At 43.3% G+C, this 12,510-nt stretch overlaps 1 protein-coding gene across 3 annotated transcripts in view; it reads left to right on the top strand.

The window, feature by feature from the left end:
• The window catches only part of kiaa0753 (KIAA0753 ortholog), a 75,635-nt gene that overhangs the window by 10,005 nt on the left and 53,120 nt on the right, over positions 1-12,510 (top strand). For all 3 annotated transcript variants that reach the window (XM_061973210.1, XM_061973211.2, XM_061973209.2), the window contains exons 2-3: positions 3,409-3,702; positions 3,769-3,933. In XM_061973210.1, coding sequence (XP_061829194.1) covers positions 3,409-3,702; positions 3,769-3,933 — 459 coding nt within the window. The remainder of the gene's footprint in view (positions 1-3,408; positions 3,703-3,768; positions 3,934-12,510) is intronic.

Genomic DNA, 12,510 nt, shown 5'->3' with positions numbered 1-12,510 from the left:
CCTTTCTTTCATGAAGACAAGAATATAAGTTGGTGTATTACCTGATTCTGATGACTTGCATTGATTGGAATCAGACAGTGGTGCTGATAACGTCCGCATTTTCGAATGGAGGAGGAAAAAAGTCCTCTTTTCTGTCCAATACCACATGAAAGTGGTTGGTTTTTGGCATCTTATTTGTCCAGCTTTCGTACTCCTTTGTATACACTTTACAAGAAATACATTGTCGGCAAACTCCGTAGCTTGCTAGCTTGTGCACGCCAGCTTTCTGAGACTCTTATTTTGTTAGCGCAGGCAGGATGAAGCAGAGCTTTTATTGTGCAACTGTGCAGTCGGTCTTTGGAGTTTTGACAACAGGTACGGCGCCAGAGTCTGTTGAAATAAAGTGTTTCTCGCCTTCCAGTCGGTAATTTTAATGAGCTGGCAGCAGCCAGCGTCATCTCAGAAGACCCTCGGGTGCCGTGAATGTCAATCAAGTGACGAAAGTGACGTCATAGTGAAGATTTATGATCCCTCATTTTTAGGACTATTTTTTTAATGCCTGGCTGGTGATCGACTGACACACCCTCCGAGATCGACCGGTAGCTCGCGATCGACGTAATGAGCACCCCTGGTTTAATGCATCCAGCAGGGCATCACAACAAAATTAGGCATAATAATGTGTTCATTCCACCACTGTATATATCGGTATCGCTTGATATCGGAATCGGTAGTTAAGAGTTGGACGATATCAGAATATCAGATATCGGCAAAAAAGCCATTATCGGACATTTCTCATGCTAAGTCTTTCAATGGTGGGAATCTGCGCTTTTGCACGATATACTAGTTACTATGGTCATCTAATTAGTTACTATGGTCATCTAATTAGTTACTATGGTCATGTAAGTCAGCTCAGACGAGGTACCAAGCAGTGTGGGTGGGGAGTGTTTCCACAGAGTGTTTCCAGAGGCTGAAATGTGGGTGTCAGGGACAGACGTGGAAGGAGATTTTGACCACAAAGTTGTAAAGCTTAGTGATGTATCATATTCAACGTTGAATCTGATACATCACTAAGCTTTACAACTTTGTTTAAAAAAATAAAAAAATAAAAAAAATAAAATCTGATTGACCTGGACGATGACACGTTGACCTGGCTCGCCTCAACAGAGCTGAAAATCTAAAGACACACGACAGAAGAAGAAGATGTATCAGATTGTAGGTTCATGTTCATATTTCGCTGTTTGTTGCATTTTTGTTGTGTTTGGCTTGATTGTAAAATATGTGGATGGAGAGGGGGTGTGACGTTCATATGTTGTCAATATTCACTGTTTTATCCTTCATAGTTAATATTGTAACATTCTTTATTTTCATGTTCATTCTCATTCAGTAAAAACATTTAAAATTCCATCCATTTTTTCAGTTGGTCTGTGATAACGTTATTAGCTTTCAATCAGACATTATTGTGAGGTTTTGTATTAGTGTTCCTAAAAATCAGATATACTGGCCCCCAGACACATTTGTTTTCTCAATATTTGGCCCCTTCGAGTCAAAATAATTGCCCAGGCCTGCTCTACAAGCTCTACTAAAATAGAATCTAAATAATTACAGACCGATCTCTAAACTCTGTTCTGGCAAAAGTGCTTGAATCCCTTATCAGTGAACAGATAAAAGACTTTTTGGACACCAATTTTATTCTGTCACCATTTCAGTCAGGTTTTCGTAGAAATCACAGTACTGTTACTGCTGCTATGAAGTTTATAAATGATGTAACTAAAGCTCTTGACAAGAAGCAGTGCTGTCTGTCCCTCTTTATTGACTTTTCAAAGGCATTTGATACTGTTGATCATGTCATTTTAATCAAACGTCTTTCAGCTATTGGGTTTTCTCAGCAAGCAGTTGGATGGTTTGCAAATTACCTCACAAGTAGAACTCAGGCTGTTCAGATAGAAGGTTCCTCCTCGGACGTACTGCAAGTGAAAAAGGGTGTCCCTCAAGGTTCTGTGTTGGGCCCCTTATTATTCACTATTTACATAAATAATCTTGGACAGAATATTCCGAACTCAACTTTCCATTTCTATGCTGATGATACTGTCATATACTGCACAGCACCCACTCTTGCTGAGGCTTTTAAATATCTACAACATGCATTTGACAGAGTACAAGAACAACTTTGCTATCTTCAACTGCTTTTAAATGCAGAGAAAACAAAGTGTATGCTCTTTACCACATCAAAAACTGTAAGATCATCACTGTGTGAGAACATTTTAACAAGAAATGGTCAACAAATTATGTTAGTATCTGCTTTTAAATATTTAGGATTTTTAATTGATGACCACTTGAGTTTTAAGGAGCACATTCAGTATGTTGTAAAAAAACTGAAACTTTTACTGGGATTTTATTATAGAAACAAGTCTTGCTTTTCTTTTACTGTGAAACAGAAATAGGTGGAAACAACCTTTTGACCTGTTATTGACTATGGAGATGTGTTGTACATGAATGCTACTGCTGGTTGTCTTCACAAGCTGGATAGTGTGTACCACAGGGCACTGAGATTCATCACCAACTTACTCACCATTGTGTGTTATACTCAATGGTTAACTTACTCACCATTGTGTGTTATACTCAATGGTTAACTTACTCACCATTGTGTGTTATACTCAATGGTTAACTGGACATCTTTATGTGCTCGACGCCTCAATCATTGGTATGTTTTCATCTACAAAACCATTCTGGGTATCACTCCATCTTATCTGTCTTGTCTTTTAACAAAGAAACAAGGAAGTCACAATCTTCGTTCAATGAATGTTCTGCAATTTGTCGTCCCCAAAGTAAGAACTGAACTGGGCAAGAAAGCATTTAGGTTTTCAGCACCGAAGGCTTGGAATAACCTACAATCGAACATTAAACTTCAAACACTAGTTACGTTGAATGAGTTTAAAGCTTCTGTGAAAGGACTGCAGTCTACCTTGTCTGTATGCACATGTGTCATGTCAGCAAGTTTTAATGTTGTAAATGTGATGTTTTATGTATTTGTTTACTGTTTTTAATGTAACCTTGCTGCTGCCCTCTTGGCCAGGTCTCCCTTGGAAAAGAGATCTTTGTTCTCAATGGGATTTTACCTGGTTAAATAAAGGCTAATAATAATAATAATAAAGAATAGAATAGAAAGTACTTTATTGATCCCTGGGGGAAATTCAGCACCACAGTTCTCTCACAATAAACAATAAACACTTAGGTATTTTACTAGTACTTCCAAGTTTAAATTGTATTGCACCTAGAATATACTGTAATAAAGTGGTTGCTGAAATGAAAGGGGTGTACTCTCTATTGTGAGATACCGCAACTACAGTTCCTACATTAATTGTGATACTCCATCACACTGACCTTTTCCACATTATTATTATTCTTTTACAAATGTCTCCCTTTATACAGCTGTTGTTCAATGAAGCTGTTCCCACATGCTTCAGCAACCGCGCCACAGTGGTTGGTCCACCGTGCCCCATTGTGATCGAGAAGCTGCTTCCCCTCTCAGGGGAGCTGCAGAAGGCGGACAGCATCGGGAGCTTGCTCAGCTTCAGCAGTCTGTCTGAGGAGAAGCTACAAGCGGCTGTAAATCTGGCCAAGAGAGACCTGAGACGACAACGATTCAATGCCATGTACACATCTCCTGTAAACATTACTGAAGACGCTTCTACATTGAACAAAAGTGACGTGGCGTTGCACCAGGTAGTTGCTACACATTGTTTAAAACCTGTGACTTTGTTCCATAAATGACCTTCTGATTTCTTACAGGAGATTAAAACAAGACATCCAGTCCACACGACCCAGAAGCGCCCCGTTGTTTTGCTACCCACAACAAGACATCCAGTCTCCAGGCCAATGGGAGGCACAAACCAACATGTTGTCTTACGAAAGGAGATCCGCATGCTTCAAAAGGAGCTGGAAAATCTAAAAAAGGTATATGATTTAATATCATTCAACTGCTGCATTGTGACTGTGTCCGGCTATTAGTACAGTGTATTGTTTACCTGTGTGTTTCCAAGCATGTTGGTTCTGAATTGTTAATAGTACAGTAAGGGCCTGATCTACTAAAATCCCAAATAACACGCTGTCAGGTTCAAACACTGATGACATCTATTAAACAGACAAGAAGCAAGGAATCATGCAGAGACAGAGTTCAATTTGGCTCTATGAGGAGAGACGTGTGGACCAGCTCTATACTCTCGGCAGGGTCCTTGAGGGTGCATGGGAGTTTGCCCAACCAGTCTACATGTGCTTTGTGGACTTGGAGAAGGCATTCGACCGTGTCCCTCGGGAAGTCCTGTGGGGAGTGCTCAGAGAGTATGGGGTAACGGACTGTCTTATTGTGGCAGTTCGCTCCCTGTATGATCAGTGTCAGAGCTTGGTCCGCATTGCCGGCAGTAAGTCGGACCCGTTTCCAGTGAGGGTTGGACTCCGCCAAGGCTGCCCTTTGTCACCGATTCTGTTCATAACCTTTATGGACAGAATTTCTAGGCGCAGTCAAGGCGTTGAGGGGATCTGGTTTGGTGACTGCAGGATTAGGTCACTGCTATTTGCAGATGATGTGGTCCTGATGGCTTCCTCCGGCCAAGATCTTCAGCTCTCACTGGATCGTTTCGCAACCGAGTGTGAAGCGACTGGGATGGGAATCAGCACCTCCAAGTCCGAGTCCATGGTTCTCTCCCGGAAAAGGGTGGAGTGCCATCTCCGGGTTGGGGAGGAGATCTTGCCCCAAGTGGAGGAGTTCAAGTACCTGGGAGTCTTGTTCACGAGTGAGGGAAGAGTGGATCGTGAGATCGACAGGCGGATCGGTGCGGCGTCTTCAGTAATGCGGACGCTGTATCGATCCGTTGTGGTGAAGAAGGAGCTGAGCCGGAAGGCAAAGCTCTCAATTTACCGGTCGATCTACGTTCCCATCCTCACCTATGGTCATGAGCTTTGGGTTATGACCGAAAGGACAAGATCACGGGTACAAGCGACCCAAATGAGTTTCCTCCGCCGAGTGGCGGGGCTCTCCCTTAGAGATAGGGTGAGAAGCTCTGTCATCCGGGGGGAGCTCAAAGTAAAGCCGCTGCTCCTCCACATGGAGAGGAGCCAGATGAGGTGGTTCGGGCATCTGGTCAGGATGCCACCCGAACGCCTCCCTAGGGAGGTGTTTCGGGCACGTCCGACCGGTAGGAGGCCACGGGGAAGACCCAGGACACGCTGGGAAGACTATCTCTCCCGGCTGGCCTGGGAACGCCTCGGGATCCCCCGGGAGGAGCTGGACGAAGTGGCTGGGGAGAGGGAAGTCTGGGCTTCCCTGCTTAAGCTGCTGCCCCCGCGACCCGACCTCGGACAAGCGGAAGAAGATGGATGGATGGATGGAGGAGAGAAGTTTGGGCTGAACTCTAGTTACAGATCCAAACTATGCTCTAAAGTCCTGCCCATGTACTTCCGCTATTTATTTGGGAGGTCCCTGCTTACATCACTGAGGCTGTCTCTGAGGGAATGGCCCCAGTTAGACACAATATATGACTATTAAATGAAATGCAAATGTGCTGACACTCGTGATATCGCCCCGTCTCTGCTTTGTTTGCGTCCCGGTACTCGATGTTCAGGCCGGGTCTGGACACAACACTGATACGAGACGACTTGCAATCTTTTGGATTGCCAGCTTTGCACAGATAGAAAAATACAACTTCAGCACAATTGATAGTAATTATAGCAACGGCCCTTAAGCATAAGAGTTGTGTGATAATATATACAGAATTATTCTAACACACGTGCTAAATAGCTTTTGCAAAAATGCATGTAGTTGTATTGATCTACTAAGACAATTAATAACAAGTGTAAAAGTGGTGCAGAACACTTACTTGAATGAAGATTTCAGCTGTCACTATGGAGATACTCCCTTTGTGGCCTCATTGTCTAATCAATTTTTCATATTATGTAACACACCTGTTGTAAAAACACACCTGTAGTCTGCTCCACCTTTTCTGGACTAAATAGAAGCTCGACCAAGACAAAGTGACATATTTTAAGGTGCGCTCTGCGAGTCCCCGGCAATAATTGTGATTATCCCCTTAAATGATCTGACGTTTTTTTGTCATCTTGCCTATAATTCACGATCTTTATGAGAGACAAGAACACGCATGTTTTTCTTTTTTAATGCATTCTAATCGTAAATAAAAGTCAGCTTACAATGAAGTCAATGGGAGGTCCTCTATTCCGCCCGTAAATCAATCAATCAATCAATCAATGTTTATTTATATAGCCTAAATCACAAGTGTCTCAAAGGGCTGCACAAGCCACAACGACATCCTCGGTACAAAGCCCACATAAGGGCAAGGAAAAACTCACCCCAGTGGGACGTCGATGTGAATGACTATGAGAAACCTTGGAGAGGACCGTATATGTGGGTAACCCCCCCCCTCTAGGGGAGACCGAATGCAATGGATGTCGAGTGGGTCTGACATAATATTGTGAGAGTCCAGTCCATAGTGGATCCAACATAATAGTAAGAGTCCAGTCCATAGTGGGGCCAGCAGGACACCATCCCGAGCGGAGACGGGTCAGCAGCGCAGAGATGTTCCCAGCCGATGCACAGGCGAGCGGTCCACCCCGGGTCCCGACTCTGGACAGCCAGCACTTCATCCATGGCCACCGGACCTGTGCCCCCCCCCTCTACAAGGAAGAGGGGAGCAGAGGAGAAAAGAAAAGAAACGGCAGATCAACTGGTCTAAAAGGGGGGTCTATTTAAAGGCTAGAGTATACAAATGAGTTTTAAGATGGGACTTAAATGCTTCTACTGAGGTAGTAAAGCCCTATAAATAACCATCCAAAACCGCCAACAATTCTCCATTTACATTCTATGACCCGAATATTAACCAAGTATTACAAATGTTGTTATTATTATAAGCACAAACACAGAAACAATTATTTTACTAGCTTGTGCTGCTATTTTGAGATCATAAGCTGGTGAGCTGCTTCATTGCCTTGGAGCTTGTGAAAGTTTATTGTAGGTTATAAATAATGCCTCTCACCTTAATAGTAGAAGGACGAAGACATAATCTGAAAAGTTGGTACACTTTGACAGCCAACTTGGACCCAGAGACGGCAGAAAAAAGACTTGGTTCCGCCCCCATTTTTTCTTTGTAAGGATTACGAGTCATTCCATTGATTGATTGATTGATTGATTGATTGATTGAGACTTTTATTAGTAGATTGCACAGTACAGTACATATTCCGTACAATTGACCACTAAATGGTAACACCCCAATAAGTTTTTCAACTTGTTTAAGTCGAGGTCTACGTTAATCAATTCATGGTAAATCTAAATATAACACACATATGTATGTATGTATATATATATATATATATATATATATATATATATTAGAGATGCGCGGTTTGCGGGCACAACCGCGGAGTCCGCGGATTATCCGCGGATCGGGCGGATGAAATTAAAAAAAATTAGATTTTATCCGCGGGTCGGGTCGGGCGGTTGAAATAAAAAAAAATTAGATCTTAAATAGATTCAGGCGGGTGGCAGTTAAACCAATTGGGAAATATATATACATAGTTAAATGTTGTTACCCACATACGAAAAACGAGCAGGCACCTGCAGCATATGCCACAACAGAAGAAGAAGAAAAAGAGAGATGGACACTTTTACGGAGCGGAGAAGGGACGCCTCGCCGGGGTCCGGGACCGAGGCCCCTTCCCCCGAGAGGGCCCCACCGGGAGCCGTAGCTGAGGCGATCCGTGAGAAGGGCCCGACGCACGTCCAGGGTCACCACCGCGCCCACCGCACGACACCCTGCCTCGTCCGCCTTCGCCGCGGCCGGCGTCACGCGCAGCAGGTAAGCAGCTTACCTGCCCGCCACCCCCGTGGCCGGGGGCGCGTAACAGGGGTCACTCCGTGCGCAGTGCGCTCATGAAAGGGGTGGGGCTCACCCTGGTTGATATAGACAGCAGGACGGTGACCATGGAAGTCGGAACCCGCTAAGGAGTGTGTAACAACCCACCTGCCGAATCAACTAGCCCTGAAAATGGATGGCGCTGGAGCGTCGGGCCCTTACCCGGCCGTCGCCGGCAGCGAGACGCGCTTGGAGGTGTGCTCAGCGCGGCTCCCATATGATTGCGCACTGGTGTGCGTTTGGGTCGTGACAGCGTGGCACGCGAATGTCTGTAATGCATTGGATCAGTCTCCTTTCTTTAACAGGCAAAAGCTTTATAACCTCACTAATGCCTTGCATCGTCTATATTAGATATATAACAACGGACGGGTGCGGGCGGGTGCGGTTCTGATCAAATGTTACATCGGGTGGATGGCGGATGGTTGACGACTTTCTGATGCGGTTGCGGATGAAATAATTGCCTATCCGCGCATCTCTAATATATATATAAATATATATGTGTGTGTATGTGTATGTGTGTGTGTGTGTGTGTGTGTGTGTGTGTGTGTATATATATATATATATATATATATATATATATATATATATATATACCGTATTTTTCGGAGTATAAGTCGCACCTGCCGAAAATGCATAATAAAGAAGGAAAAAAACATATAAGTCGCACTGGAGCCCGACCAAACTATGAAAAAAACTGCGACTTATAGTCCGAAAAATACGGTATATATATATATATATATATATATATATATATATATATATATATATATATATATATATATATATATATATATATATATATATACATATACATATGTGTGTTATATTTAGATTTACCATGAATTGATTAACGTAGACCTCGACTTAAACAAGTTGAAAAACTTATTGGGGTGTTACCATTTAGTGGTCAATTGTACGGAATATGTATATATATATATATATATATATATATATATATATATATATATATATATATATGTATATAAAATCCTAAGAGTTGGCATGTCAGTGAGAGCAAACATTGTACAGTAAGTAATGTTTTACTGTGTTTGTTAGCTGTCATGATGTCAGCAGTGAGTAGTAATCAGTGATGTTGTCGAAGGAAAAAGCGAACGTAGTGATGCGTTTGTGAAATTAATTCCCCACCTTATGCTTGAAATAAGAAAAATGTGTAAATATTATATGGATATACTTACAACATGTACAAACCCCGAAAGCAGTGAAGTTGTCACGTTGTGTAAATGGTAAATAAAAAGAGAATACAACAAATCCTTTACAACTTATATTCAATTGAATAGACTGCAAAGACAAGATATTTCATGTTCACACTGAGAAACTTTCTTATTCTTTGCAAATATTAGCTCATTTGGAATTTGATGCCTGCAACATGTTTCAAAAAAGCTGGCACAAGCGGCAAAAAAGAGTGAGAAAGTTGAGGAATGCTCATCAAAGACTTATTTGGAACATCCCACAGGTGAACAGGCTAATTGGGAACAGGTGGGTGCCATGATTGGGTATAAAAGTAGATTCCATGAAATGCTCAGTCATTCACAAACAAGGACGGGGCGAGGGTCACCACTTTGTCAACAAATGCCTGAGCAAATTGTTTAAGAACAACATTTCTCAAGCAGCTATTGCAAGGAATTTAGGGATTTCACCATCTACGCTCCCTAATATCATCAACAGGTTGAGAGAATGTGGAGACATCACTGCACGTAAGCCATGATATTACACACCTTGGATCCCTCAGGTGCTACTGCGCTCTGCCAGTCCCGGTGTTGTGCCAAGAACCACGGCAATAATTGTGATGGTGCGCTGGAATGAGCTGCCGTTTAAAAAAAAAAAAAAATCATTTAGGATAGACTTTTATTTGGAGATGCTGTTATTAATTCCTCTTTTTATTGAGAAGATATCCATCCATCCATTTTCTCCTACAAGAAAAAAGAAGACCATTAAAAAAGATGTCACCAGTCCCCTCTAGGCAACCTTTTTCTGATAAATTTCCAGAGCTTTATACTCTGCCCTCTTTGCAGTTTCTAGCAAGTAATGGTGTAAACTCTGGCCGGACGTAACACACTCACACACACATCAGCTTTGTGTGTGTGTGTGTGTGAGACAATCATTAGTGCTTTTACTTGAACTTTTAATGATAGAGATTTAGCAAAGTTAACCTCAGCTATCATTGAATGTGTAGCCTATCCTGACAACAATATGGACTGCTTTTGTGTGTGAGCCCACGCTCCTTGTGTGGCCCCATTCGTCGCCGTGTACCTGACACATTAGACGCTACAAATTAGAGGGGTGCACTATCTACTCTGGCCGCCAGATGGCAGTAGAGTGTTCGATATCTTCAAATGTGTTTTGTGGCAATTCCAACTTGTACCACAGCATCAGTCGCTATCGAGAGTGGTGCTTTCCATCATTTTCAGCAGACTGCAGTGCAAAATGATTGACCCCCCCCCCCCCCCCCCCCACCTTCCTCTCACTTGAGATCCACCCAGAAATGTGTCAATATGAATCCCCTCCTTAGTGTACGTGTGGACCAGACAGCCTGGTCGCCACTCATTCCTTGGACTAGTTGTTATTCTATGTCAAATGTAAAATATGAAGACTTTAAAACAGAGACACCACCAATGTCATCAGAAGTTAGCCTATGGGGTTCTTTTTTAAGGGGTGGGGGGTTTAAAAAATATAACTTTTCGAACTTTTCAAGCAGCTCCTTTATCTCATCCAGCAACCCTCATCCCCTCAACTCCCCCCAAAAAGGATTAACTCGCTGGAATAAAAAAGACAATGTAACATACATCCATAAACGTGGACGCATGTGAAAAAGTGCAATATATTTATCTGTACAGTAATCTATTTATTTATTTATATATATTTATTTATTTTATATATATATTTATATATTATTTATATATATTTATTTATTTATATATGCACCTTATTGCTTTTTTATCCTGCACTACCATGAGCTTATGTAACAAAATTTCGTTCTTATCTGTGCTGTAAAGTTCACATTTGAATAACAATAAAAAGGAAGTCCAAGTCTAAGTCTAAGCAGCTATAAAATTGCATTGCAAAAATATTTTTTTTATTTCTGACAGGTCCAACTTTGTTAAACAAATTCTTTCTTTACAACGCAATTGCCTCCTTCTCACAGCCATATGTTTAACTGTGCTCGTGTGCTAGAGATGCGCGGATAGGCAATTATTTCATCCGCAACCGCATCAGAAAGTCGTCAACCATCCGCCATCCACCCGATGTAACATTTGATCAGAACCGCACCCGCCCGTTGTTATATATCTAATATAGACGATGCAAGGCATAAGTGAGGTTATAAAGCTTTTGCCTGTTAAAGAAAGGAGACTGATCCAATGCAGCACAGACATTCACGTGCCACGCTGTCACGACCCAGACGCACACCAGTGCGCAATCATATGGGAGCCGCGCTGAGCGCACCTCCAAGCGCGTCTCGCTGCCGGCGACGGCCGGGTATGGGCCCGACGCTCCAGCGCCATCCATTTTCAGGGCTAGTTGATTCGGCAGGTGGGTTGTTACACACTCCTTAGCGGGTTCCGACTTCCATGGCCACCGTCCTGCTGTCTATATCAACCAGGGTGAGCCCCACCCCTTTCGTGAGCGCACTGCGCGCGGAGTGACCCCTGTTACGCGCCCCCGGCAACAGGGGTGGCGGGCAGGTAAGCTGCGCGGGCGGAGCGCGCGGAGTGACCCCTGTTACGAGCCCCCGGCCACGGGGGTGGCGGGCAGGTAAGCTGCTTACCTGCTGCGCGTGACGCCGGCCGCGGCGAAGGCGGACGAGGCGGGGTGTCTGTGCGGTGGGCGCGGTGGTGACCCTGGACGTGCGTCGGGCCCTTCTCGCGGATCACCTCAGCTACGGCTCCCGGTGGGGCCCTCTCGGGGGAAGGGGCCTCGGTCCCGGACCCCGGCGAGGCGTCCCTTCTCCGCTCCGTAAAAGTGTCCATCTCTTCTTTTTTTCTTCTTCTGTTGTGGCATATGCTGCAGGTGCCTGCTTGTTTTTCGTATGTGGGTAACAACATTTAACTATGTATATATATTTACCAATTGGTTTAACTGCCACCCGCCTGAATCTATTTAAAATCTAATTTTTTTTTATTTCAACCGCCCGACCCGACCCGACCCGACCCGACCCGACCCGACCCGCGGATAAAATATAATTTTTTTAAATTTCATCCGCCCGATCCGCGGATAATCCGCGGACTCCGCGATTGTGCCCGCAAACCGCGCATCTCTATCGTGTGCACATACTGTACCTTGCAAATGTGCTAAATATAGATGCAAAACAGCTAATCATATGATGAAATAATATTAGCATCTCCTCCTTCCCAGTAGTCTGCATGTACAGTACAGGCCAAAAGTTTGGACACACCTTCTCATTCAATTTTTTAATTTTTATCTTCATGACTATTTACATTGTAGATTGTCACATCAAAACTATGAATGAACACATGTGGAGTTATGTACTAAACAAAAAATGGTGAAATAACTGAAAACTTGTTTTATATTCTAGGTTCTTCAAAATAGCCACCCTTTGCTCTGTTTACTTTTTGGTACACTGTTGGCATTCTCT

The sequence above is a fragment of the Nerophis lumbriciformis genome, linkage group LG17, assembly GCF_033978685.3.
Source record: "Nerophis lumbriciformis linkage group LG17, RoL_Nlum_v2.1, whole genome shotgun sequence".
NCBI lineage: Eukaryota > Metazoa > Chordata > Actinopteri > Syngnathiformes > Syngnathidae > Nerophis > Nerophis lumbriciformis.
Note: the sequence above shows the minus strand (reverse complement) of the source record. Positions and strands in the feature narration are given on the sequence as shown.